This window comes from Chelonia mydas, chromosome 2, assembly GCF_015237465.2.
Source record: "Chelonia mydas isolate rCheMyd1 chromosome 2, rCheMyd1.pri.v2, whole genome shotgun sequence".
Taxonomy (NCBI): Eukaryota; Metazoa; Chordata; order Testudines; family Cheloniidae; genus Chelonia; species Chelonia mydas.
Window position 1 is genome coordinate 69,728,688 of NC_057850.1, and position 26,829 is coordinate 69,755,516.

Consider the following 26,829-nt stretch of genomic DNA (forward strand, 5'->3'; position numbering starts at 1 on the left):
AAAATTGAAAATTTGTTTCCCATTCAAAAGTTAAAATCAGTACGTGAGGCAGGTGCTTAGTTTATAAGACTTACAATATTTAACGCTCAAAACTCAATTAATTAAATCAATACGCATTCCCAGTAAGCAGCTTTATAATGTGTGGCCAGAAAGGTTTTGCCTTGATTGATTTTAGTAAGATGACAAAACTCTGTTTATGTGATAAATATAAACATAATAATAATAATAATAATTAATAACTTTGATACTAAGATTCCTCATTGGAAATAAATTGTTTTAAATAACTTCATGAATTTTTTAGCATTGGCAATCTGCTTCTGGGCTTTCTATAACAATAAATGAGAGCGTGAAAAAGTCAAATGTATTATAACATCAAATCGTCTGCCTTAGAATGGTCAATACAACTCCCAGTTTTACCCGATTATAAACGTCGTGTCCCAAGAACATAAGTTAATCAGTGACAAAAGAGATGAAACGTGGAAATGATAAATCCATTTGGATTTTAATCTTCTGTTTTCCTGGTTGTAGTTAGTACTGGGTTTTGCTCACGTTTAAGCCAACTCTTTTGGCTGTTTTAATTAATTCCCTACAACATGGCTTTCTGCCATAGCATCTTCTGAAGAATCTACATGGGATTGTTGTTTGGGACCTTAGACAAAAGTCTGATTACACTTGATGGTACTTAGCCATTCTTGAATCTCCCTTGAGCATAATTAGTATCTTTTGTTTGTAATGCGGTAATTAATAATAATTCCTTTTTCAAGACAGCTCATCTGGAGGAAGAATTCTGAATAGACTGTGAATATTCTCGAAGGAGTTATGCTCTCCTAGGCAATCTAAAATTCTGTGCAGGATGTGTATCTTTCTGTTCATAGACATATGGAATCAGTGCCTTTAAACATTTCAACATTTTCACATCATGCTGCCACTATGGAATTACCAGTTCTAACTTTGGGAGCTTGTAGTTACTACAGGTTCCCGAGACAAATGATGCTGAGTTTTAAATGGTGCCTAGTGCATATTCACAGGCAAAAAATGAAGGTGGCGATCCGGTTGAGCTGACATATCAGTAACTTAATGGTATAACACATTACAAGAATGTTTTAATTATCCCCAAACCAAACATTACATACCCAGGAAATTCAAAGTTAAGGTTAAATTTTAAAGGAACCCAAAGCAGTTAATGTATTGAAATGCACACTTGAAGCACTCAAACTACCTTAATTGTGCCTTTACCAAGCACCATAAATGGAGGGGGCACGGAGTTAAAACTTTATCTTTTAAAAGTCAGTTTCATCTAGTTTGACACCACATTCACTAAAGTGCTTTAATCATAATCTTTTGCTTGGTACATGGTGTCACTACAGGGTGGAGATAAGGTGGTTTGAATGCCTGGCTCTGCATGCCATAACCATACAATCATGCTGTGTGTGGTGTTTTAAATATGTACAGAGAGAGAGAGAATACTACATCTTGACTTTGTGTTTGTATTTCCTCTTCAGCAGAGATATTACTGGTAGTAGTAGTTTGTTTATATATATGTATACACACACACACACACGTATGTTGAAGAGGGAACACAAATATATATAGAAAATGGAACACAAAAACAAAGTCAAGATGAAGTGTACATTTTGGGGCAAAGTGATTTGGGGGAAAACTGTTTTTTAATAGGATATGTTTATTCACATAGCTCACAATCATGATATGTTTATATTTACTGGAAATAATTATCAGTAGTAGTAATTTTTATTTTAAAAAAATCTATAAAATAGAAGATAAAAGAAGCATGCAGTAATATCAGTTGAGCTACCTTGAGTTGCAGTGTTTTGAATTGAAGTTTAACTTCAGTTGCTTGAAGTTTCTGAAAGTCATCTTCCTGAATTTAAATCAGGAATCAAAACACCCAGAGAAATGGGGAACTGGGAAAAGGTGAAGAAATATGGCATTCATATTCACTTCTTAAGGTGGTGCAGCACATGGTGAATTACTTACCTCCACAAAGTGAGATCTGCATTAACTGTATGTAGTTAAAAAGAAAGCAAAAGCTTAAGGGGGTATGAGACACATATGCATGGAAAGGCTGGATGTTGATGTTAGGGACACCTAACTATGAACTACTTTCTTTTCATCTTCTTTCTCCAGTGGATTATTTTACATTAACTCTGGCCTTTTGTCTGCTATAGCGATGGCAAAAAATGCTTTTTGTTTTACAAAACTAAAATTAGTGGTGGTCCCATTTCATACAAACCCTCCAAGTTTGGGGAAGCGGATTTGGATAACTGGTTCTTGTTTTAGTCCATCTTTACTGTTGTATCCTCATTTACTTTTTCATCTAAAGCAGGAATAATGTTATGAAAGGCACATTATATCACACCCACTGGTTGAGGAGGGAAAACAGCCCCAAAATCCCGTCGCTACTAGAACCAAGCAGGAGCTGGAGTAGCAGGGAGAAGTAATTTGCTCCTTCCTACATCCGTCCTTCCATTGCTGCTGCCTCTACTCACCCCTACCTAATCTGAGGTAACTCCTCAGTTGTCCTTTCGTCTTCCCATGATAAGGTATGTTGTTGGGGAACCAGTGTTTCCACAGCCACTTAAAGCAGCATTGCCCTGTAGTTCACCACACTGTGAAAGAGGAGTTGGGAAGCACTTTTACCAGCAACCAGCTATAAAGCCCATCCCCCGGCAGCAACAGTAGCCTCCATCCATGTACTTAGCATTTTTGTATACGGAGGTTCAAGGGCAGCATTTGAACCATAAGCAAAGAGTTTCTCCATGATTAATGAGATGAAGTCTGGCTTTTACCTTTGGTGCTTCTCTGACAGAGGAAGAATTGTGGAAATCTTCCATGTTGTTCCTTACTGCTGCTGTTATCATACACAAGAGTTTTGATTTCAGAATGTTTCTTTTGTTCATTTTTGGATAAGATGCTATGAGACATGTATTCTGTTCTCTTAGAGATGGGGTTTTAGGAATATGTTTTGTTGCTATCCACCATAAATAAATAGGAAGACTCTGATAGGAGCCAGAGCTGTGTACTGTTCGCCCTCAGAGTCCCAGCTGTACTCATTACAATAAAGTTTTGTCTTAATGGACCTGTGACAGATCATCATTCTTGCAAGCCATGTTCTCCCAAGTTTTTAATTTTGTGTGGTGACTCTAGTGACATTGTAAAAAGTTCTTCTGAAGGTAATGGGTTTATGCTTTATATACATAGCTATATTACCCAGTTATTTTAGCTGCTTTCAGTACTGCAAATGGTAACACAAAGAACACTTTTCTTCCTTGGTAGTAAAGGAAAGCACATGAAATGATTTACACCTGCAGTGTGTGTTAATGTCAAGCATTTTTTTTTCTGTTCAGCTCCTCCGCAGTTTACAGTGAGCCCTTACAATCAGGTGGTGATAGAAGGGCGCACAGTAGATTTCCACTGTGAAGCAGATGGTAATCCTCTTCCTGTGATTGCCTGGACCAAATCAGGTATAACCAAATCTAATTGAGATCAAATTTCTGTGCTGCATTTTATATATAAAATAAATAAAAACAGCCTCCAGCCCTTTTTTGTTGTTGTTGTTGTTGTTGTTGGAAAGAGTTACTAAGTAAATCAAGAAAGTATTGCATTGAATTACTGAAATTGGGATATTTAAAGCAATTTGTATTTATCTGACCTTATCTCTTTAATGTCATCACATGTGTACAAAAACCCCACATGCTCTGATCTGTCAATGATGCTGGTCTCAGTGCCCAGTCATCCACTTTCCCCATATCCATCCCCATGCCTGGAATTCCCTCACAGACTCGGTTTGCCAGGCAACCTTCCTCTTGTCATTCAAATTCCTACTTACGATCAACTCCTTCTGCAACACTCGCAAGAAGTAGGATGAAGACAACATTTCTATTTTATAAGATGTTTATGGTATATACATACAATTTAAAGAAACAAACCAATCTACAACCTGTTCAATCGTTCTAGGCCCATGCCATTTCTGAGTTTGTTACCCTGTAACTTTCTTTCCACAATCACAGCCTTTCTGTTTTCCTTTCTAGCCTCAGTTGTTGACCCTTAGACTCTTTGGAGCTGGGGCCTTACATAGTGTATATATTTACGATGAGCTGCCTATTGGTAGAATAATTTTGCTTGCTGTAACATTAATGACAAAAGATAATGTTACTGTTTAACAAAAATCTCACTTTACCTGGTTTATGTCGTCTTTTTTTAAATTAAGTATATTGGGTGGACTTCTGTCCTCCTTTCCTCAACTAAGCATGTGCATCTTCTGTTCAATTTTGCATGCTTAACTGAGGATAGAATTTAGCATATTGTAATTTTGGAAATACCCATAGATTTAAAAGGTCACTTCATAACATCTACTGCTTCTTTTTAGACTGAATAGTTATTTCCAAGCAAGCAATAGCAAAATAAGTTCATATCAGTATGTTAATGTTTTGGAACCATCTTCTTTTATGGAACCTATGGCTATGTAATAAATTTGTAATTATGTGCTAAAGGGAGCTAGATAAATTCATGGAAGATAGGTCCATCAATGGGTATTAGTCAGAATGGGCAGGAACGGTGTCCCTAGCTTCTGTTTGCCAGGATTGGGTAACAGGGCATGGATCACTTGATGTTAACCAGACTGTTCATTCCCTTTGGGGCATCTGCCATTGACCACTATTAGAGGACAGGATACTGGGCTTGATGGACCTTTGGTCTGACCCAGTATGGCCGTTCTTATGTTCTATTCTTATGTAAATTGCACTATTGGTCACAATCTGCCGTTGTGCAAGGGTTCAACACGTGAGGATTTATCCTCATGTTACTAAATAGCAGTGATATGTTATGGACTTAACTTAGTAATTTTACTAGAAATGAGGAAATAGCTCAAGGGGGTTGCTTGGCAATAGAGTTTCAAATTAGCAAACAACTCAATACCACCTGATCTTCAGTTTTTGAATTTTGTGGCAATCCAATTTACATGGTGGAAATAATACTGATATAGTCACCCTGAGATTACATGGACAAGTTTATTTATTTAATAAATATTATGGAATTTAACCAGTTAACAAAAACCTTAGTGTCCAGCTAACCTCATTCCTTCCTACACCACAATACTAGTGCAAATCTGGAAGCTAAAGAAAAAGGGCTCACTTTATAACCAGTTTCTGATTACTTTTTTCATAAGACAGATTCTGATTGCTTAAGTTGTTTGAATCCTTACCAAATGTTCAGGTTTACTGAGGTGGGGTGTGTGCTAGTGGACAGAGCAGTGGACTTGCATTCTCTTCCTGGCTGTGGTATTACGCTGTTTGAATGACTTTGTACAAGTCAGTTCACCTTTCTGTGCTCAGTTTCCTCATCTGTAAAACAGTAATTATCATAACGCTTACCTCCTGTGTCTAAAGTGCATTTGGAGACATATGGAGTAAAAGCACTATAATTATTATTATTACTACTATTTGAGTTCAACACCTATCTACTCTGGCTCTCCTTCAGATCACATTGTGAGCTCTCTGTTGTCACACCCCTCAATAAAAAGCAACACTATTAGCAAGATGATGAATAGCTCATCATCTGTCCATGACATTGAAGCAAGCAACTCACATTGTTCAATAACCCATTGTTCCCCACTCAAGTACTGTCAGCATATACTAAAATTAAATCATTTAAGTTTTCCAGAGGTGAAAAACTACTGTAACAATTCATTGGACTGCCTGGTCCTTCAACTTCTCTTTTTGTGGACTGGATCTTTTTTTTCATAACAAGGTCTAAATAATGAATATTAGCCCTTCCGAATTTGGTATTATCAAACCTGATCAAATGCTCTTTGAGTTCTGTGCTAAGTTGCTGGCAATTTTAATGTTTTAAAAGTATGACTAAATTAACATCTTATTTAATAAGCAAAGAGAAAAAGACCAGCAATGGTAGAATTTGAAAGGAAAGAGCAAAAGACTCACAATTAACCATGTCAAGAATTTTAAAGGGAATGCCTTTTAATATATATTGCCTCCCAAGATGTTAACTAAAATAATAATAAAACCCCAAACCCTATGATAAGTATGTAAGTAAGATGAGTGTAATTTCCCATATTTATGTCTCAGTTGTTTGACACATTGCAGGAAGTCAGCTGCCTTCTGATGGACGCCACACTGTGCTGTCATCTGGAACATTGCGTATTGTACATGTGGCCCAACATGATCAAGGCCAGTATGAATGCCAAGCGGTCAGTGCTTTGGGGGTAAGGAGAATGACCGTCCAGCTGAATGTGCAGCCCCAAGGTAATAGATGAGGTGTTTTGTTTTCTGCTGTTTTTAAGGTTGTAAATATGCCTAGAAACTTATTAGATGGTCACACTTTTAATGATAAATGTGTATTTAGAAACATAATTTTCACTTTGGGGGATAGTATACAAAATCATGGTTTGTTTTCAGTACCAGAGTCCCGTGTATAACAGGGCAAAACCATGGTTTGTTTATTTCACATTTCTGCCACTCTGTATTTTGGTGCGGAACAACTCCAGTAACACTCCACAGGCTATTAGGAGAGGATTCCAGCTCCCATGAAGCATTTCTGTGGTGCTGGGCAGAGAATTTGGCCCTATATAAATATAAATCCCAAACAAAAAATAATCCCAGGCTATATTTATCCAGTTTCCATATTATGGAATATGGTAAAATTATCTATAAATATACTTCTTGGATTTACAGCAAGCAGAGTGAATTTTCCTTGTCATTTAAAAGGGTTTAATCCATTAATTTAGTACCATCAATGTCAACATTGTTACTTGTGAGGACACAAGAGTGCCTCCCCAATGTGTAAAGTGGGATTATTACTTCCCATAAATATTTAAAGGGCAATGATAGAAGGAAATGATTGTTTCTATCAAACACCAGTTGTAAAACAGGAAGTAAGAGGTTATGTTGTTAAAGATCAAATTTAACTTTAAAATTAAAATAAAATTGGTTAGGGCAATGGGATAGTGAACCATTTTACTTAATGATGTACTCATCACAAATGCAGTAGAGTCATCTAAATCAAAAGTTAGGCCCATTTATTGCCTAAAATAGTGTTTTTCTTTTTTGATGCAACATCCTGAAATAACCGAACAGGTCCCTTTCAAACATATTTTCTATGATTCTGTAATTTATGATAGTACCGTTATAGGTATTTTTTTCCTGCTAACTTTAGACATGTTTCAACATATGAGTATCTGTTCCCTAAACTATAGAAACAGAAAATTTTACAAAGGACCTTTATATGATCTTAGGGCTCATCTGAGAATAAATAAGCCTAGTGAATGTTATAGCATGAATGTAAGTGGAATAAGACCTTTCCAAAGTTTAGTAAGACTTCTCTATTGTTTTCTAATTACATGGGATAGCATGGCTTTGTTGTTCTCATTACAGTAACTAAGCTCCGAGGGGCAGCTCTTCAACTGATATAAATTGTCATAGTTCCAGTGAGGTCAATGATGCTATAACAGTTTACACCAGCTGAGGATCTATTAGTCATGGCAAACCTAGTCAATCCAGGAAAGTGTAACTCAATGACACTGTTGGGTATTAGAAGAGATGACAATATAAGGAATGTGTGTTTGTGTTTTCTGCAGCTCTGCCAGTATTTTCTCAACTTCCGCAAGATACCAGCGCAGAGGTTGGAAAAAATGTAGAGATTCCTTGTAGTGCACATGGAGAACCTCAGCCCACAATCAGCTGGAGCAAGGTAGGGTTACTTGATTATATCTATGGGGCTCTCGGTCTTGTCTAGCTGATACAGAACTTTAAAAGCAATGGACCCAGGGTTGTTTAGTTGCAGCTGTAGCTTTTACCAAAATACAGACACCTATTATAATCCTCAAACAATTCTTTTAAAAATATTTGTTAATATTTTTGAAAATGACAAAGAGCAAACTTCAGCAATTTAGTCTATCATTTAAAGGCCTGTATTGTATTTTTGCTATTTTACATCAGAAATTAGCAAGCCAATCTAAGGGCAGATTCAGTCCCTGATTATAGATTAAGAGCAACACAAGTGGATGGCATAAGTTGATCCTAAATATTATTTCTTAAAAGCAACATATTCTTCTTTTAAAACAATTTGACAATCTAAAATTCATCCAAAACAGATCAGATTCATTAAATTATTACATTTTGGAAGGCTTTAAAAGATTACAAGCTCTATACAAATCTACTGTACATAAAAGTTTTTTTAACCATAGCCTGTTTTCAGTAAAAGTACAAAACAAGGGTTGAAAGAGTGTGCTATGCCATACTTAAAGTCTTGGGATTCTTTGGGACTGAAATGGCCTCCTGCATAAATTAGGTGGCCCAGGGGACTGCTCTAAATCATTGCAGTTCTGTCTAGAGGTAATGCTATAACCTGGAGCTGCACTAGAATCTACAAAGTCGTCGTCATCTGTCTTGCGTTAATCCCATCAACGGAGTCCACTCTGAGTCCTCTCTATCCAAAGTGCTATGTTCAATGCTATATCCTCTATCATACCACATGCTAACATGTCTTTCTTTATGACATCCCACCACGTCTCCTTGGGTTGGCTGTTGTAATTTTTGGATCTGGTTCTAAGAATAAGGCTATGAGTTGAAAATTCACTGAAAGTACCTTTATTTCCCAAAAGCTGATTGGTTTTTACCAAAGGAAATACATCCCATACGCTGTACTCAAAATGACTATAAACCTCTACTGCAATAATGCTTCCCTCATACTATAAGCAATGACCTTATTAGAGTGAAAAGGAGGACCCACTACATCACCAGGTGTTCGTGGTCTTCGTTGCTCATTGTTCAACACCCTCTTTTGTATCCTATACTTAGCTGTGAGCTGCACTTATTTCTGTCAGCTACTGTCTGCTTCTCTCAGACTCTTCCTGTAGCAGTGGTCACAACCCTTCCTCTTATAGTGGTTTTGGCGAGCTTAAATTAGTTTGTGGTTTTAACTAACCCAAAATACCTTTTTAAATCATCTTGATCTACCTAACAACAAAACTAATTATCTGCATAACAATAGTTACCTTATTATTTTTATATCAAGTGCCATCTTGCATTATCTGTATTCCTTCACTGGCCTGTATCTTTTTTTTCTTCAATCTTCATCTGTTGGACTCCCCTACCCATATAGTTGTCGGAACTGCACTTTACATGACCAAACCATCAGAGCTCGCACTCCTACCCTAGAATCTCCAAAGTACTCTGTGCTATTGAGATCCTGCTCCCAGCCCAATCTGCCCTTCTCCTCCTGCAGCCCCACTCATGGCATGCTCCCATGTTGGGGCTTAGTTTTAGCCTATATGGTACCTGTCCTGATGGAATTCTTGCTAGGGCTTTTTTACATACACAAGACTCCCTTCCAGAACTTTAAGTTGCTACACTGTTGGAGACTCTATACATTTCCTTTTATTTTCAGTTGTGAAGAAAGCCTCCTAATTTAAATATAATCAATAACTAACACTTTACTATTACTTTTTTCTATAGAAGATAAAGAAAAAAAATTTGTATTTAGCTCTGAACTGATTGTACCACTCCTGTCAACTACAAAATAAGCAAAGAAGCCACTTTGTGAAACAAACATGTTAACCCCCCAATTCTCATTGGTCCATTCTCAGAGGCTAATAGCATCAATAAGATTTCCTGACTCTCTGAGAGAAAATACTTTGCCCAAATAGTCCTTTGTACTCAGCCATTCGGTTAGTTACACCAAGAACTTCTCCTACCTCCACAGTGTTTTCCCAGGTCACCTTTGCACATTACTGGGTACAGATAAAGCAGTAAGAGGGAGGGGAGTAGCACATTAATGGGAAAGAAAAACAAAGCAGATCCCCACCCCCCAACTTTGAAGCACTCTGATTTATATTCCTATGCCCTGTCTGTGGTGGAATCTAAAACATTCTTTTTCAGTCCCTGACAAAAATTGTTCCATGTGTTGAGGGCCTTCGTGAATCAGACTACCTCTAGTCAGTAGTTGATTTGAGATGTTTCATTAGTAATAGTTTTCCACCTTTTCTGAGAAGAAATCAAGAGACACCAATAACATGCACTTTGGGTGTTTTTGTTTGTAGACTGGTGTTCAGATTACTGAGAGTGGCAAATTCCATGTGAACTCGGATGGCACTCTTACAATCAGAGACTTAGGACAAGCAGACCAGGGGAGATATGAATGTGTTGCAAGGAACTCTTTTGGCCTGGCTACAACCAGTATGGTGCTGACTGTTACCAGTAAGTTTCCAAGTAGCTGTTCCTCTACTAATGTTTCAATTTCTGAAAATCTGCCTAGTGTCTTGAGTTGTAATAATTGTAGAGTTATTTGACAGGCAAATCGTAAATATGCTTTTATTAAATATTTAATTGACAGCACTCTTCTCTTTCTCCAGTTAGTAGACATTATAATGTTAAACATCAAGGAAAATGAAATATATGTCAAGGAAAATGATCCCCTCGTGAACATTTACCGTTATCCTTGTCTTTTTTTGTTAAACCAAGAGCAGTTTGTCCCCAAATAGCTTTGAGGTACTGGTTGCCATTTCAAAAGCAGGTCCTGTATAATGTTAGCAAATATCTTTTTTTAAAGTGTTTGTTAAAGCAATAATACCTTTCAAGAAGTAGAATTTCTTTGAGACCCAAAATTGAACTGAGGGAAAGTTAAGCTTGAGAATGTATTTCACTTATTATTAAAAAAAAAAAAAGTTAAAAGAATATTATGGATTAAAAAAACAAAAACCCCTCAAAAGTAAGGAAAGAGGCAGATACATTATGATTAAATGAAAATTATATGACAAAGAATATTAGAGAAACAAAAGGTGGGTGAGGTGATATCTTTTATTGGACCACTTCCATTGGTGAGAGAGACGAGCTTACACAGAATTTGGTCCAACAAAAGATATTACCTCACTCATCTTGTTTCTCTAATATCCTGGGACCAGCATGACTACAACAACACTGCATAAAACAAAGAATGTCATCACAATTTAATTGTATCCAACAAAAAGTTATTTCTGGGATTTGTAACACAATTATCATGTGGCAGTCTGATTGAGTGTCACTAGAAGGGGATTTACCAGCTGCATGGTATGCCTTGGGTTACATCACATTTTTTCTTTTTAAGAAGAAAACTCTACTGCATTCAAAACAATTGGAGTGACTTGGTGCATGAAGAAATCATCAAGAAAAAATGTTGCGTGATTTCCCCCCCTCTTCTTTTCTTTTTTTGCTCTTTCCCTGTGTGTACCCATTTAAAGGTCATTGTAATAAAATACAAAATTTAAGAATGTAAGATGGTACTTTCTGAACACGCTGCAGTAATTTTACCATCTGTGCTGATCTCCCAATTAATTCTAACCTACAAACTGTAATTTAACAATGCATTACTAATGACTAAGGAATCCAAAGACAAATGGGAGGATGATGTTAATGGCTTTGCATGGCACAGTTTTGTATGTCTACTGTCAGGGGGGTTGTTCTTGGAGCCATTTAGGGTTGCATGCTAAAAATGCCTGTATTGTGGCATCTGTGTGCACGCTCTCGCTCTAGAGTACAAAAAACTATTTGGGCAAAGTATTTTCTCTCAGAGTCAGGAAATCTTATTGGTTCTGTCAATCTCTGAGAATGGACCGATGAGAATTGAGGGTTTAACAAGTTTGTTCCGTAAGGGGCTCCCGTGCTTATTTTGTAGTTGACAAAGGATTGGTACAATTTAAATAAAAATGTAAATAAAATTTAAATAAGAATGGGCCTTTATCTTTTATAAGCCCCCCCCAAAGTAATAGTAAAGTATGTAGATTCTGTTATACAACAGTAACAACGATCCATGCATATTATCTTCTATTTATTCTTTTTTTGTAGTGACGTCAATTGAGCATAATATATTGCATGTATTATCCCATATAAAATTTTATGTGCTCTCTCATTTATATCCAAAGTATCTTGTAGCTTTTTTAAACATGCTGCTGTATGTTGTGTAGATTGCTCCACTGAGCAACCCGTAACTTCCCTCAGTATATATAGTCTCCTGAGAAAGCACCACTTAATCTGAACTACCATTGTGACTAATTTACATGAGTTAATAAACTCATCAGATATCACTACCCTACCGTTTTCACAATGAACCTCTCATGTTGGAGAGCTCCACTGTTTTCCTGGCTTTTACTAGGGAGCAAGGGCTAATTGGAAAATGGGTGAGATGATGGGAATGGACTCTCTTGCTTATTGGTCTTGGGGTTTTGTAGTGTTCTAGAGCTTGTCTGTGATGGAAAGGTTTTTACAAGTCCTATTTAGTTTACCTTATACCCTTCTGCCTATTCCCAGATGCTTCATTTTTATGATGCTAACTTCCTTTTTCAAATGTAACTTCATAGTACTGCTTCATGGTGAGGCTCCCTCAATATGGCCAGTCTGCTTTACTCTGACAAAAGAGTGACAGCGTGTGAACATGTGGCTCTTGTTTGATTGTGTGTGCTGAGCGCCTTGCCCCAGAAGTGCATTGTTCCTAAAAAACAATGTTTATGGTTTCTTAACAATTGGGGTTTGGGGACCTCAGACTGGTTCCTTTTATGATGACCAAAATGTTGTTGAAAGCTCAGTGTACTTTGTCCTTGTGACCTTTCTACTGAGATTCAATTCCTATTATGATGATTTCTGGGGGCTCTTTCTCCTCTAGGAATTGAAGTGAGACTCATTTCACAAAAGTCACTAAGCAGCTGTATGTTGATAACCGTCTGTCATTACTAACTGGATCTGAACCAGTGATCTGAAGGTGAAAAATTCCTGTATCTCTTTACCAATGCTGAACATGCCAGCTAGGATTATTGTATGGAAGATAATTGTCTATTCTTTGCAATGCCTAATATAAATGTCAGGATTTACAGCTTTTTTTGTTCTTGTAAGGCTTGTCACTTTAAAATGCCAAATGTTATTAAGTGCTATTTATATCACATAAATTTGAACTTTAAAAATGAGACATTTCTCAAACTATGGATTTTTTTTTTTGCAGTAACGCAAGGTAGACAAGCTGGTGATAACTTTGTTGAATCATCCATTCTCAATGCCATCCAAAAAGTTGACAGTGCAATTAACTCCACAAGAAGACATTTGTTTTCGCAGTAAGAATTTATTTGATCTTTGCTCACAGAAAATGTTCATATTTTTATTCTGCTTAACTTGTAGATGTTTTTAAATTACAAAAAAAAAATATTAGAGAGACAAGGTGGGTGAGGTAATATCTTTTATTGGATCAACTTCTGTTGGTGAGAGAGACAAGCTTTTGAGCTTACACAGAGCTCAAAAGCTTGTCTATCTAACCAACAGAAGTGGGTCCAATAAAAGATATTACCTCACCCACCTTATCTCTCTAGTATTCTGGGACTAACACAGCTACAACAACATTGCATTCAAAAAAGTGTCCTGTAATGAAACATTTTTTTTTTTGTAGCCAGGACATGGCTTGTAGTCAAAACATATTTTTGCTTGTAGCCAGGACATGGTTTCTTAGTAGCAGTCATTATCAGTTAAACTTTCAGAGGGAAGGTCATGCTGCTCAACACTGAGCAAAGTCAGAAAACATATTTTTTTAGTATTTCACCTTTTAGGCCCATCTCTATCGCCATTCAACTGCCACCTGGCTACTTTATGTGGCTTACTGCTTCAATGTGCCCTCTTGCCAAGGGCTAACCTAGGCAGGAACTCTGTAGCCAAAGCTTTGGAAACAGGAGGAAAGAACCAAACAGAACATCCATAAAAAGTTAGCTTTGCTTTTCCTCCTTCTCTTCAGGACAGGAACAAAGTGTTTGGTCTCTTTAGTCCCTGTGCTTCCTCCATTGTGCAATGCAGAGGGGAGCAAAGTTGTAGAAAAAGCAGTTAAGTTTTAGAGGCTGTCACTGCTGCAGTACAGTACAGAAAAAGGGATTGACAGTGCTAACCCTGAGAAGTTTTCATTCCTCTGTGAGCCTTAGGTTTTTGTTTTCTTGGTGAAATCACTATCTTATGATTCCCTCCATGAACGGACAGTAACTGTATTATATTTCTTTGGCATTTAAGTGTGGAAGGTAAAGGCAATAATATGTTGCAGTGTGGCTAGACACCGGAGCTCCTTTTTTCTTGTTAGTCATAAAGTTCAGGTCAATTCAGTCTAACCTTTGAATTTTATGGTAGCCTTCAGCCATTCCTGGGTGAATAGTAGGCTATCCCTTTATTTGGAGGGGCAAGTAATTGACACGGTTTTCTTTCTAAATGCTTTTTTCCTTTAACAAAAGGGAAATCAAAAACTAGTCCAGAAAGGATGGTGAGGAGAAGGTAGAATGTTCTTTCCTTGAAAATACCATAAATGTCTTTTTATGAGTTGGCTGTTGGAGAGTCTGAGGGTCAGATGAGCAATAATATTTTCTGTGATATCCCATTGTAGAGGGTCAAACGCATTGCCTTTGTTTAATGTTAACAATCCATGATTGCTTTTGGCTTTGCTCTATAACATACAGAAAACACCCATATAAGGGGAGAAAATTAAATATTTTATTGCATGTGGGTTTCTACACACCATCAGTTTAAAACTATTCTCTTGAAGCAGGCTCACTTCTTTGCGATTATTTTCAGATGTTGAATATCTATAGAGAAACTCTGGTCATATTTCTACATAGAAATTAGTTTTAATATATTGGTTTCAATAAGTCCTTTTCATTTCTGCAGGCGTCCCCTCACTCCAAATGATCTGTTGGCTCAATTTCACTATCCACGGGATCCTTTCACTATAGAGATTGCAAGAGCAGGAGAGATTTTTGAGCAAACACTTCAGCTGATACAGGAGCATGTTAAACAGGGTCTGAATGTTGATTTTGATGGAATAGGTGAGTATCAGTAAAAGCTACTATCTTTTCAGTTTGCAATGTATTGCTTATCTCACCGACGAAATTTGACCTGCAATAATATCTTTTATTTATACTGTTTTTCATCCAGAAGGAACTGAGGATCTCAAACCATTATACATAGTGTATTGCACCCAGGGTTTATACTGCACCTAGCCATTCTACTCTAGTACCACTGCACAATTTAGGACAAGAAGTGAAAAACCATTTATCTAGTTGAAACTATTGGGTGATTTTGGATATAACAAATTACCAGAGCTGGAAATTGACTGTAACACTGGACTTAACACGTCAACATTTTTGAAAAGTGCTTTAGTTACCACAAGTAATCAGGACCTTTCTTTTACTCTTGTGGAAGATGCCCCCTCCACAGGCACAGTTCCCGTTATATCATGGGGCTTTGGTTCAGAAATGACTTAAAGGCAAAGGTGACATTTATTGAGTTTCTTATCAATGCCCCATAATGTAACAGGGAATTGCAGTAGCAGAAGAACCATCTTTCAGATGAGAAATGATAAGGATAAGGAAACATTTGTACCCAACTTCTGCATTAATGTACTTACAGTAGCAGAAACAATTGTCTTTGTATTCTTTGTATTCACTTGTCTATATTTCTTTGCCTGCAATTACATTTTCTAATCCTCTTTTTGATACTGTCATACTGTTCTAGTGTGAGTTGCTCTTTGTTTTTCTTCAGAATTCCATCTCTTTCTCTCTAATGGCAGTTGCATTCTATTGACTATATTATTCATTCACATTTCTTTATTTCATATTATCAAATCCATCTTGTCTTGTCAATGAAGGAGTGTGACCAGTACAGGGTGTCTATACATTATATGTATTTCAAAAAAATATACAAAATCTTCTATTATTTCATAGGGCTCTTCCATTTTGATATTTCAGTTATTATTGCAATATTAAAAATCAGCAATATAAATTATGACTACGGCTGCAAGTTTGTCATGGAGGTCGCAGAAGTCACAGATTTGGTGACTTTCCATGACTTCCATGAAATTCCGCAGCTGCAGCGGCCAGCGTGGCTAACACTAGGGCCGCCCAAACAATTGTCCCCAGGGCAAACTGCTCAGGTGGCCCCGGGGCCAGCCACACTGGTTGCTGCCGGAGCCACCCCCAAGCCAGCCACTCAGGCGGCCCCGCAGCGGCTGCTGCCGGAGCAGCCCTGGGAGCAGCCACGCCAGCCACTGCTTGGCGGCCCTGCACAGCTATACCCGGGGACCACTCCAGCAGTGGCCGGAGCAACGGCCTCAGGGACAGCTGGAGCAGCACCCGGAGTAGGGTTGCCAACTTTCTAATCACACAAAACAGAAACACCCTAGCCCCACCCCTTTCTCGAGGCCCCGCCCCCCTCTCACTACATTTCCCCCTCCCTCAGTGGCTCACTCTCCCCCACCCTCACTCACTTTCACTGGGCTGGGGCAGGGGGTTGGGAGGTGAGAGGGGGGTGAGGGCTCTAACGAAGGGTGGGGACTCTGGAGTGGGGCCAGAAATTAGGGGATCATGGTGCAGGAGGGGGCTCCAGGCTGGGGCAGGGAGTTAGGGAGCGGGAGGGGATGAGGGCTCTGGCTGGGGGTGAGGGCTCTGGGTGGGGCTGGGGATGAGGGGTTTGGGGTGCAGGAGGGGGCTCCAGGCTGGGGGGTGGGGCTGAGGGATTCGGGGTTAGGGAGGGGGCTGCGGGTTGAGGCACGGGGTTGGGTGAAGGAGGGGTTATGGGCTCTAGGCTGGGGATGAGGGGTTCAGGGTGTAGGATGGGGCTCTGGACTGGGGAAGGGGATTGGGGTGTGTGGGGGGGTGAGGGCTCTGGCTGGGGGTGCAGGCTCTGTGGTGTGGCCAGGGATGAGGGGTTTGGTATGTAGGAGGGGGCTTCAGGTTTGCAGGGGTTCAGGGCTAGTGCAGGGGGTAGGGGCTCGGGGTTGGGGCACAGGCTTACCTTGGGCGGCTCCTGGTCAGCAATGAGTGGGGCTAAGTCAGGCTCCCTGTCTGTCATGGCTCAACGCTGCACCCTGGAAGCAGCCAGCAGCAGGTCCAGCTCCTAGGCATGGGGGCGAGGAGTCTTAGTGCGCTGATCTTGCCCACAGGCACCAATCCAAAGCTCCCATTGGCCACGGGTCCTGCCCAATGGGAGTGGGGAGCCAGTGCTCAGGGTGGTCTCCCCACCTAAGAGCCAGACCTGCTGGCTGCTTCCGGGGCGCAGTGCGGTGCCAGGATAGTGCGCTGACCGGACTTTTAACGGCCGGTTGTCAATGCTGACCGGAGCCTCCTGGGTCCCTTTTCGACCAGGCATTCTGATTGAAAACTGGACACCTGGCAACCCTCGCGGGGAGCAGCAGCCCCGGGGTAGCCACACCAATCACTGCTCAGCAGCCCCAGGCAGCTGGCCCTGAGGCTCCCACAGAGCAGTGGTCGATGGGGATGGACCCGAGGCCCCCCAGTGCAGCAAGGCCAGAGCAGCTAAGATTTAGTCAGGGGTGTTTATAGTGAAAGTCATTACTTGTCATGACTTTTACTAAAACTACCCATGACCAGGTCTTAGCCTTAATTATGACACAATAGCACAGAATAACCAAAAATGTTGTATCCCTTCAAAAAGAGGAAGAGAATGAATCTTACAGACACCAGATTCTGTCTTTGAGCTTGTAAACTCAGATGTGTCCAAAACTGGTAGTGTCCAAAACCCACTCGCTGCTTGTTAAAAACTGAATATTATAATGTACCCAAAATTGTTCATGAAGATACTACTATATTTTTATTACTTGCATGCAGTACCGATAATATAGCTGTCTTTATTTTCTGCAAAATCTGTACCTGAAGGAAAATCCTATGGTCAAAGAGCCCTTGCTGAGCCTAAATCCTAAGCATGAGCCTAAATCCTAAACATTTATAAGCCAGATTCCTCTTAGTACACTTTAGACGTATTTGTCTACATTTTATTTTCAACATTTTGTATGCATCTTGAAACCTGATGATATGCATAATGTAAATTTCTCAATACATAAATATTCACAGTAACATAAGTCTCCAAGAGCTGGTTTCTGCTATAATGACCAGAATTTAGGAAGTTTGAGGTATCACAATATTCCCAGATTTTTGCCCATGCCGCCAAATTTCTTGCCCTCAGAAAGTTACAGAAAACAAGTTTCTCTACTAGAAATCTCCCAGTATTTGAAAGAGATAACAACCAGGAGCTATGTTAAAAATTTAGGGCTGAAATTTGAAGATAACAGCTGTTGCCTAGAAGCATTACTTTAATTTAGAAGGGCAAATCCTTCGCACCTCTTTTCAGCTTTATATACAGCCTTAAATTATCTTCTCTGAAAGGGATAAAACCCACAGTTAGGAGAAAATGGAAATGAGATTTGCAGAATAACCTAGAGGATGATCAATGGAGTCAATGAGTAAGAATTCAGACTCTGTTAAAGTATACAGATTTTGTTTTGAATTTCATTTTACAAATGTCTCTTTGGAGTATAATGATGACAGATGCACTCACTGAAATATTCTTCCCCACACAAATCCCTCATGATTGGGCTTTGCTTAGTAACTAGGCAAGGGTCAGGGAGAGATGGACTTTACTCCACAAACCACGAGCAGGAATAAGGTAGCAATACAGCTCGTCCTTGGCTGCTGCTCTAATCCTTTGGCTGCAATATTTGTTGTGACCCTACTGTATCAGCTGAGGTTTAGAAGTTTGTGGCAACTGGATCCACATATTTTCTGACCGTATAGTCACCCCCTTAGCCCATTGTGTGTGGAGCTGGTAAAGAGCTCATCTCCACTTTGCACAGGGAATCATAGAACTGGAAGGGACCTTGAGAGGTCATCTAGTCCAGTCCCCTGCACTCATGGCAGAACAAAGTATTATCTAGACCATCCCTGACAGGTGTCTGTCCAACCTGCTCTTAAAAATCCCCAATGATGGAGATTCCACAACCTCCCTAGGCAATTTATTCCAGTACTTAACCACTCTGACAGTTAGGAGGTTTTTCCTAATGTCCAACCTAAACATCCCTTGCTGCAATTTAAGCCCATTTCTTCTTGTCCTATCCTCAGAGGTTAAAAAAAATGTTTATCCCTCCTCCTTGTAACAACCTTTTATGTATTTGAAAACTGTTATCATGTCCCCTCTGTCTTCTTTTCTCTAGACTAAACAAACCCAATTTTTTCAATCTTCCCCCATAGTTCTTTTTTTTTTTAAGACCTTTAATCATTTGTGTTGCTCTTCTCTGGACTTTCTCCAGTTTTTCCACATCTTTCCTGAAATGTGGCATCCAGAACTGGACATAATACTCCAGTTGAGACCTAATCAGTGCGGAGTAGAACGGAAGAATTACTTCTCGTGTCTTGCTTACAATGCTCCTGCTAAGACATCCCGGAATGATGTTTGCTTTTTTTGCAACAGCGTTACACTGTTGACTCATATTTAGTTTGTGATCCGCTATGACCCCCAGATCCCTTTCTGCAGTACTCCTTCCTAGGCAGTCATTTCCCATTTTGAATGTGTGCAACTGATTGTTCCATCTAGGTGGAGTACTTTGCATTTGTCCTTATTGAATTTCATGCTATTTACTTCAGACCATTTCTCCAGTTTGTCCAGATCATTTTGAATTTTAATCCTATCCTCCAAAGCACTTGCAACCCCTTCCAGCTTAGTATCATCCACAAACTTCATAAGTGTACTCTCTATGCAATTATCTAAATCATTGATGAAGATATTGAACAGAACCGGACCCAGAACCGATCCCTGCAGGACCCCACTTGTTATGCCCTTCCAGCATGACTGTGAATCTCTGATAACTACTTTCTGGGAACAATTTTCCAACCAGCTAAGCACCCACCTTATAATAGCTCCATCTAAGTTGTATTTCCCTAGTTTGTTTATGAGAAGGTCATGCGAGACAGTATCAAAAGCTTTTCTAAAGTCAAGATATACACATCTACTGCTTCCACCCTATCCACAAGGCTTGTTACCCTCTTAAAGAAAGCTATCAGGTTGGTTTGACAAGATTTGTTCTTGACAAATCCATGCTGACTGTTACTTATCACCTCATTATCTTCTAGGTGTTTGCAAATTGATTTCTTAATTATTTGTTCCATTATCTTTCCAGGTACAGAAGTTAAACTGACTGGTCTGTAATTCCCCGGGTTGTCCTTATTATAGATGGGCACTGTATTTGCCCTTTTCCAGTTTTCTGGAATGTGTCCCGTCTTCCATGATTTTTCAAAGATAATTGCTAATGGCTCAGATATCTCCTCAGTCAGCTCCTTGAGTATTTTAGGATGCATTTCATCAGGTCCTGGTGATTTGAAGACATCTAACTTGTTTAAGGTTTCAGAGTGGTAGCCATGTTAGTATGCATCAGCAAAAAGTGTGGCTGATGTGATTAGGCCCTATGATGGTGTCCCCTGAATAGATATATGGACACAGTTGGCAACAGGCTTTGTTACAAGGTTAGGTTCCTGGGTTAGTGGTTTTGTTGTGTGGTTGCTGGTGAGTATTTGCTTCAGGTTGGGGGGCGGTCTGTAAGCAAGGACTGGTCTGTCTCCCAAGATCTATGAGAGTGAGGGATCGTCCTTCAGGAGAGGTTGTAGATCCTTGATGATGTGCTGGAGAGGTTTTAGTTGGGGGCTGAAGGTGACAGCTAGTGGCATTCTGTTACTTTCTTTGTTGGGCCTGTCCTGTAGTAGGTGACTTCTGGGAACTCTTCTGGCTCTGTCAATCTGTTTTTTTCACTTCAGCAGGTGGGTATTGTAGTTGTAAGAATGCTTGATAGAGATCTTGTAGGTGTTTGTCTCTGTCTGAGGGGTTGGAGCAAATGCAGTTGTATCACAGAGCTTGGCTGTAGACAATGGATCGTGTGGTGTGGTCAGGGTGAAAGCTGGAGGCATGTAGGTAGGAATAGCGGTCAGTAGGTTTCCGGTATAGGGTGGTGTTTATGTGACCATCGTTTATCAGCACTGTAGTGTCCGGGAAGTGGATCTCTTGTGTGGACTGGACCAGGCTGAGGTTGATGGGATGGAAATTGTTAAAATCATGGTGGAATTCCTCAAGGGTTTCTTTTCCATGGGTCCAGATGATGATGATGTCCTCAATGTAGCACAAGTAGAGTAGGGGTGTTAGGGGATGAGAGCTGAGGAAGCGTTGTTCTAAGTCAGCCATAAAAATGTTGGCATACTGTGGGGCCAGGCGGGTCCCCATAGCAGTACCACTGACTTGAAGGTATACATTGTCCCCAAATGTGAAATAGTTATGGGTGAGGACAAAGTCACAAAGTTCAGCCACCAGGTTTGCCGTGACATTATTGGTGATACTGTTCCTGATGGCTTGTAGTCCGTCTTTGTGTGGAATGTTGGTGTAGAGGGTTTCTGCATCCATAGTGGCCAGGATGGTGTTTTCTGGAATATCACCAATGGATTGTAGTTTCCTCAGGAAGTCAGTGATGTCTCAAAGATAGCTAGGAGTGCTGGTAGCATAGGACCTGAGGAGGGAGTCTACATAGACAATCCTACTGTCAGGGTGCCAATGCCTGAGATGATGGGGCATCCAGGATTTCCAGATTTATGGATCTTGGGTAGCAGTTAAAATACCCCTGGTCAGGATTCTAGGTGTGTGTCTGTGCAGATTTGTTCTTTTGCTTTTTCAGGGAGTTTCTTGAGCAGATGGTGTAGTTTCTTTTGGTAACCCTCAGAGGGTAATGGCTTGTAGAATGTGGTTTTAGAACACTAACCCAGGAACCTATCCTTGCAACAAAGCCCAGTGCCAACTCTGTCCACATATCTATTCAGGGGACACCATCATAGGACCTAATCACATCAGCCACACTATCAGAGGCTTGTTCACCTGCACATCTGCCAATGTGATATATGCCATCATGTGCCAGCAATGCCCCTCTGCCGTGTACATTGGCCAAACCAGATAGTCTCTACGTAAAAGAATAAATGGACACAAATCAGACGTCAAGAATTATAACATTAAAAAGCCAGTCGGAGAACACTTCAGTCTCCCTGGTCACTCAATTACAGACCTAAAAGACGCAATACGACAACAAAAAAAAACTTCAAAAACAGACTCCAACGAGAAACTGCTGAATTGGAATTAATTTGCAAACTGGACACCATTAAATTAGGCTTGAATAAAGACTGGGAGTGGATGTGTCATTACACAAAGTAAAACTATTTCCACATGCTTATTTTTTCCCGCTACTGTTACTCACACCTTCTTGTCAGCTGTCGGAAGTGAGCCATCCTGATTATCACTACAAAAGGTTTTTTTTCTCCTGCTGATAATAGCTCACCTTAACTGATCACTCTCGTTATAGTGGGTACGGCAAAACCCATTTTTCATGTTCTGTGTGTGTGTGTGTGTGTGTGTGTGCATATATATATGCTAAAACCCACTTCATCAGATGCATGCAGTGGAAAATACAATAGGAATATATATATATGCATACATCTGATGAAGTGGGTTTTAGCCCACAAAAGCTTTTGCGCAAATAAATTTGTTAGCCTCTAAGGTTCCACAAGTACTCCTCGTTCTTTTAACTTGTTTAAGTGATTTTTGACTTGTTCTTTCCCTACTTTAGACTCTGATCCTACCTTATGTTCACTGGCATTCACTATGTTAGATGTCCAATCGCCACCAACCTTCTTGTTGAAAATCGAAACAAAGTAGTCATTAAGCACCTCTGCCATTTCCACATTTTCTGTTATTGTCTTTCCCCACTCATTGAGTAATGGGCCTACCCTGTCCTTGGTCTTCCTCTTGCTTCTAATATATTTGTAGAATGTTTTCTTGTTACCCTTTATGTCCCTACCTAGATTTATCTCATTTTGTGCCTTGGCCTTTCTAATTTTGTCCCTACATAATTGTGTTATTTGTTTATATTCATCCTTTGTAATTTGACCAAGTTTCCACTTTTTGTAGGACTCTTTTTTGAGTTTTAGATCATTGAAGATTGCTTGGGAAGGTGCAGTCCCCTGACTCAACCAGTCTATAGTGGCTTTCCTTCACTATGCAGTGAAACTACCGAAAGGGAAGCCTTAGGTGAATTTCACGCATAGAGAGCTGAGTAGAAAAATACTCACCTAAGGTTACATTAAATGTTTCCCTGAATTTTATTACTTTGACTCACCAGGAGTCCTGAAGAACACTTTGAAGTCATTGTAACAAATCAAGGCATTTTGTGAATAATGTAAAAGGTGTTAAAAGTGCATCTGGATGGCAGAATACGAGAGGGAGATGGCATGTGTTTAATGAGGCAATTGTTCTCTATGCTAAGAGCTTGTTCTAGTCCAAAAAATGCAGAAACATGATAACGGCTGCTAGCACTTGACTAATGGAATCCTTTTAGCAAACTTGTAATCTCTTTCACTCTATAAACAACAATGCTTCTTGTTTCCTATATTTGATTTGTTCACCTAAAACACACTTTCTGCTCTCTCCACTTGGTTTATTTTTTTCCGTGGTATCGAGCACTGTTCTACCTGGAATTCTTTATGAAGAATGAGTGCAGGAAGGGTTATGTACAACATTCCTTTTCAGCTCTTACATGGCTAAGATGGTATGGTATCTTTTTTCACAAAGTCATAGTTACAGGGCTAAGTGCCCTCTTTCCTCATCTCTCTGAGAGCATGCAGTTCAGGTCTTGGGTATCTTGCCCTTATCCATCTTTGAGTGCAATTCTACCACTTTTAGACTGGAATCTGGGGACAACAGATCGTCTGTGCCAACCATGGTTATTGAATAGGCCCCAGTAGATATCTGCATTTCTTCCCTTCTGGAGCCTGTAACCAGTGATTCAGAGAATAACAGCTTTCTTATGATTATTAGAAAATGCAACAAATCATTAGGAAGAGTGATTTCAAAGTCACATATTTAGTCTCATGTAAGCCTTCACTACAAGCTAAATTAGATGGGCTCCCCATTTGAGTTGCAGAAAAAAAAAAAGCCAGAACCAACATAATCCTTTTTGGAAATTCAGGCACTGTTGAAACTGAGCCAAGTGTCAGTTTGTCTTTCAGACAGTGTGTCCACTAGTCTATTATCTAGTCTCCTCTGACATTCCAACACACCATCTTAGAAATCCATTCCATAAACCCCATTTTGGGGTACAGATAATCATTCACCACTGAGCACCCCCACATTCATCTCTCACATAATATTCTGTGAGTTTTCAGAATGTCTGTGACACAATTAGAAAGAGATATTGGTGGTGGATATATAAACATCATTTGCAGAACATTGGTTCAAATGCACCTCAAGTTCATAGAGACCAAACACCATTAGAATCTGTCAGTTCTTCTTACTCACCTGGTGCTTTCAGTCCAGTTTCTGGTGGGCATATATCCACATCAAACAAACCGCAGTTACAGCTGGCACTAGGTGGCTCTCTTGTTTGCAGCCTCAGAGAATGGCTTAATGTGCATGATGATATTGGCTGGCTGGAGTGTCATTCTTAGATTCTACCTTGGAACCCAGCCAATCTAACAGCCCAGATGTGGATGGTCAGGTCAGATATGTCAGTGAGGTGGTGAGAAGAAGTTTACATGGTCTATTCATCTGTTCTTTCATTTTAAGTGCCTTGTAGGTCTATGGTTTTTTTATCCCTTTGAAATTGTTATATTTGTATGGTTGCACACACTCTTAAGCTTCCAGCTCCCCTGCGGTAGCCTGGCATGGGTGGAGACTCATGTCTCTCTCCCTTCTTCCTGGGGTATTTCCAGGCTTCACAGTTCCTTGCCTTCACTATGTTATTCCCAGCAGAGGCAAGCTGCCCAGGGATTCCTGCTTGCTTTCTCTTCAGAGATGGACATGAGGAATTGTCAACAGTTATAAGTTACCACACAGTTCTTTCTATGCAAGCCTATTTTATTCTTCTGATAAAAGCACTACAGAGACTACAAATAAAAACAATAGAAGAACCTAAATGCATGCTAATAAGCGCACCAGATATATCAACCAAAGGAGTCTTTCCAAACATCACCCAAAGGGTTTATTTTCTGGTGATAAATTCATTACAGTTTCAGCTCTGAACAAGCACCTTAGAACATGTTTAGTCCAGTTATGGGGTCTTTGAGATGGAGTTTTCAGAACCAGTAGTAGACAATGGGTTTTCCTCTCCAGGGCATAGCTTCAAAAGAATGGATTTGAAGTGGGTTATTTGCATTCCCCTTACTCCCAGTTGCTTCCTAGTATATCCTCCTCACAGATATTGTTCCAGAAAGCCTTTTGATAATAGGAATGCCAAAAACACACAAAGTTGCTTTCTGTGGTAAAAATGTGCAACATAATTACATGCCAGCATACTTCAGAGTGGAACTTGACCGCATTCTTACCTTACATGATCACCTTGAGAAGGTAACTGCAAAGTTAAAAATGAGAGCCAACATAATTTAGAAACTAGCAGGTACAACCTGGGGTGCACCAGCCTCAGAGTTGCGAACATCTGCAATAGCACTTGTATTTTCAGTAGCTGAATATTGTTCACCCATATGGAGCAGATGCGGCTTGTTGACACCCAGCTGAATACAGTGATGTGGTGCATCACTGGAACCCTAAAGTTGACACCAACGCCATAGCTACATGTTCTGTTTAACTTTGCTCCCCCACTGATATGCTGAATTGCTGCAACACTCCGTGAACCTCAACGAATCCAGGAAAACAGATGTCTTCCTATCCACCAAGACCTTGACAGTGCCCCCCGCCCCATCTCTTAAGTCTTGCAAGCCTTTCTGGGAACATCCACTTTGCCTAATGCAATCACACTGTGATCAGAAGGAGGTTTGGAAAGCAGATTGGGCTAAACAAGACTTAAAAAATAAGCACCTTGTGCTGGATCCCATGCAGAAGGTTCCTGGGTTCAATCTTCCATAGTCATCTTGGTCAACTCTGAACTGAATCCAAACCAACAATGGTAGATGTAGACATCTAATGCACAAATGGAAAATCAAGGACTCCCCAGCAAGTGAGTATGGTTCCCTATGACAAACCATCAAACATATTACTACCTAATGCCCAATTTATGAATATGAAGGAGGCCTCACTGCAATAAATTCTGCTACTTCTGATGTAGCCATTTGACGCGATAAAGTTCAGGTGAAATTGTAATTGCTTGTCTACCCCAGCCATGCGGAAGAAGAAGAAGCAGAAGATTTAACTGAGTGACTTTGTTCCTGAGTTTCAGAGATCATGTGGAGGACCTCAAGGCTTCAGCGGGTGGTGCTGGGGCCTAAATTGGAGGACTTTGATGGTACAGCTGTATTCCCTGAAGTGTAACTGTCCATGTCTGTATCCTCACTACTGCTTAACGCAAGATTACAAATTTATAATTCTCTGGCTCTTCCTTCAGTATCGTAATGAAAAGCACTGCAAGGTGGAACATTAAAAAAATCCCTCTATTGCTGTTCTTTAATATGGAGTTAATATACAATCATACCATTATTAAAACATAAGAATGGCCATGCGGGGTCACTCCAATGGTTCATCTAGCCCAGTATCCTTTCTTCTGACAGTGGCTGGAGCCAGATGCTTCAGAGCACGCATGCGGCCCGCCAGGGTAATCTGCTGGCAGGCCACGAGACAGTGTTTACATTGGCCATCCATAGACACAGCCGCCCGCAGCTCCAAGTGGCTGCGGTTTACTGTTCCCAGCCAATGGGAGCTGCAGGAAGCGGCACGGGCCACAGGGACATGCTGGCTGCCGCTTCCCGCAGTTCCGGTTGGCCGGGAATGGCTAACTGCGGCCACTGGGAGCTGTGGGTGGCCGTGCCTGCGGACAGTCAATATAAACACTGTTTTGCGGCCCACCAGCGGATTACCCTGATGGGCTGCATTCGGCCCACAGGCTGCATGCTGAGCACCACTGGTTCAGAGGGAATGAACAGAACAAAGCAATTATCAAGTGATCCATCCCCTGTCATCCAATCCCAGCTTCTGGCAGTCAGTGGCTCAG

General features: G+C 40.2%; 1 protein-coding gene across 1 annotated transcript in view; it reads left to right on the forward strand.

Moving 5' to 3' along the window:
• Nucleotides 1–26,829, forward strand: part of PXDNL (peroxidasin like) — a 285,265-nt gene that overhangs the window by 192,955 nt on the left and 65,481 nt on the right. The window contains exons 11-16 of the mRNA XM_007058778.4: nt 3,366–3,482; nt 6,120–6,278; nt 7,610–7,722; nt 10,073–10,229; nt 13,000–13,108; nt 14,688–14,845. Coding sequence (XP_007058840.2) covers nt 3,366–3,482; nt 6,120–6,278; nt 7,610–7,722; nt 10,073–10,229; nt 13,000–13,108; nt 14,688–14,845 — 813 coding nt within the window. The remainder of the gene's footprint in view (nt 1–3,365; nt 3,483–6,119; nt 6,279–7,609; nt 7,723–10,072; nt 10,230–12,999; nt 13,109–14,687; nt 14,846–26,829) is intronic.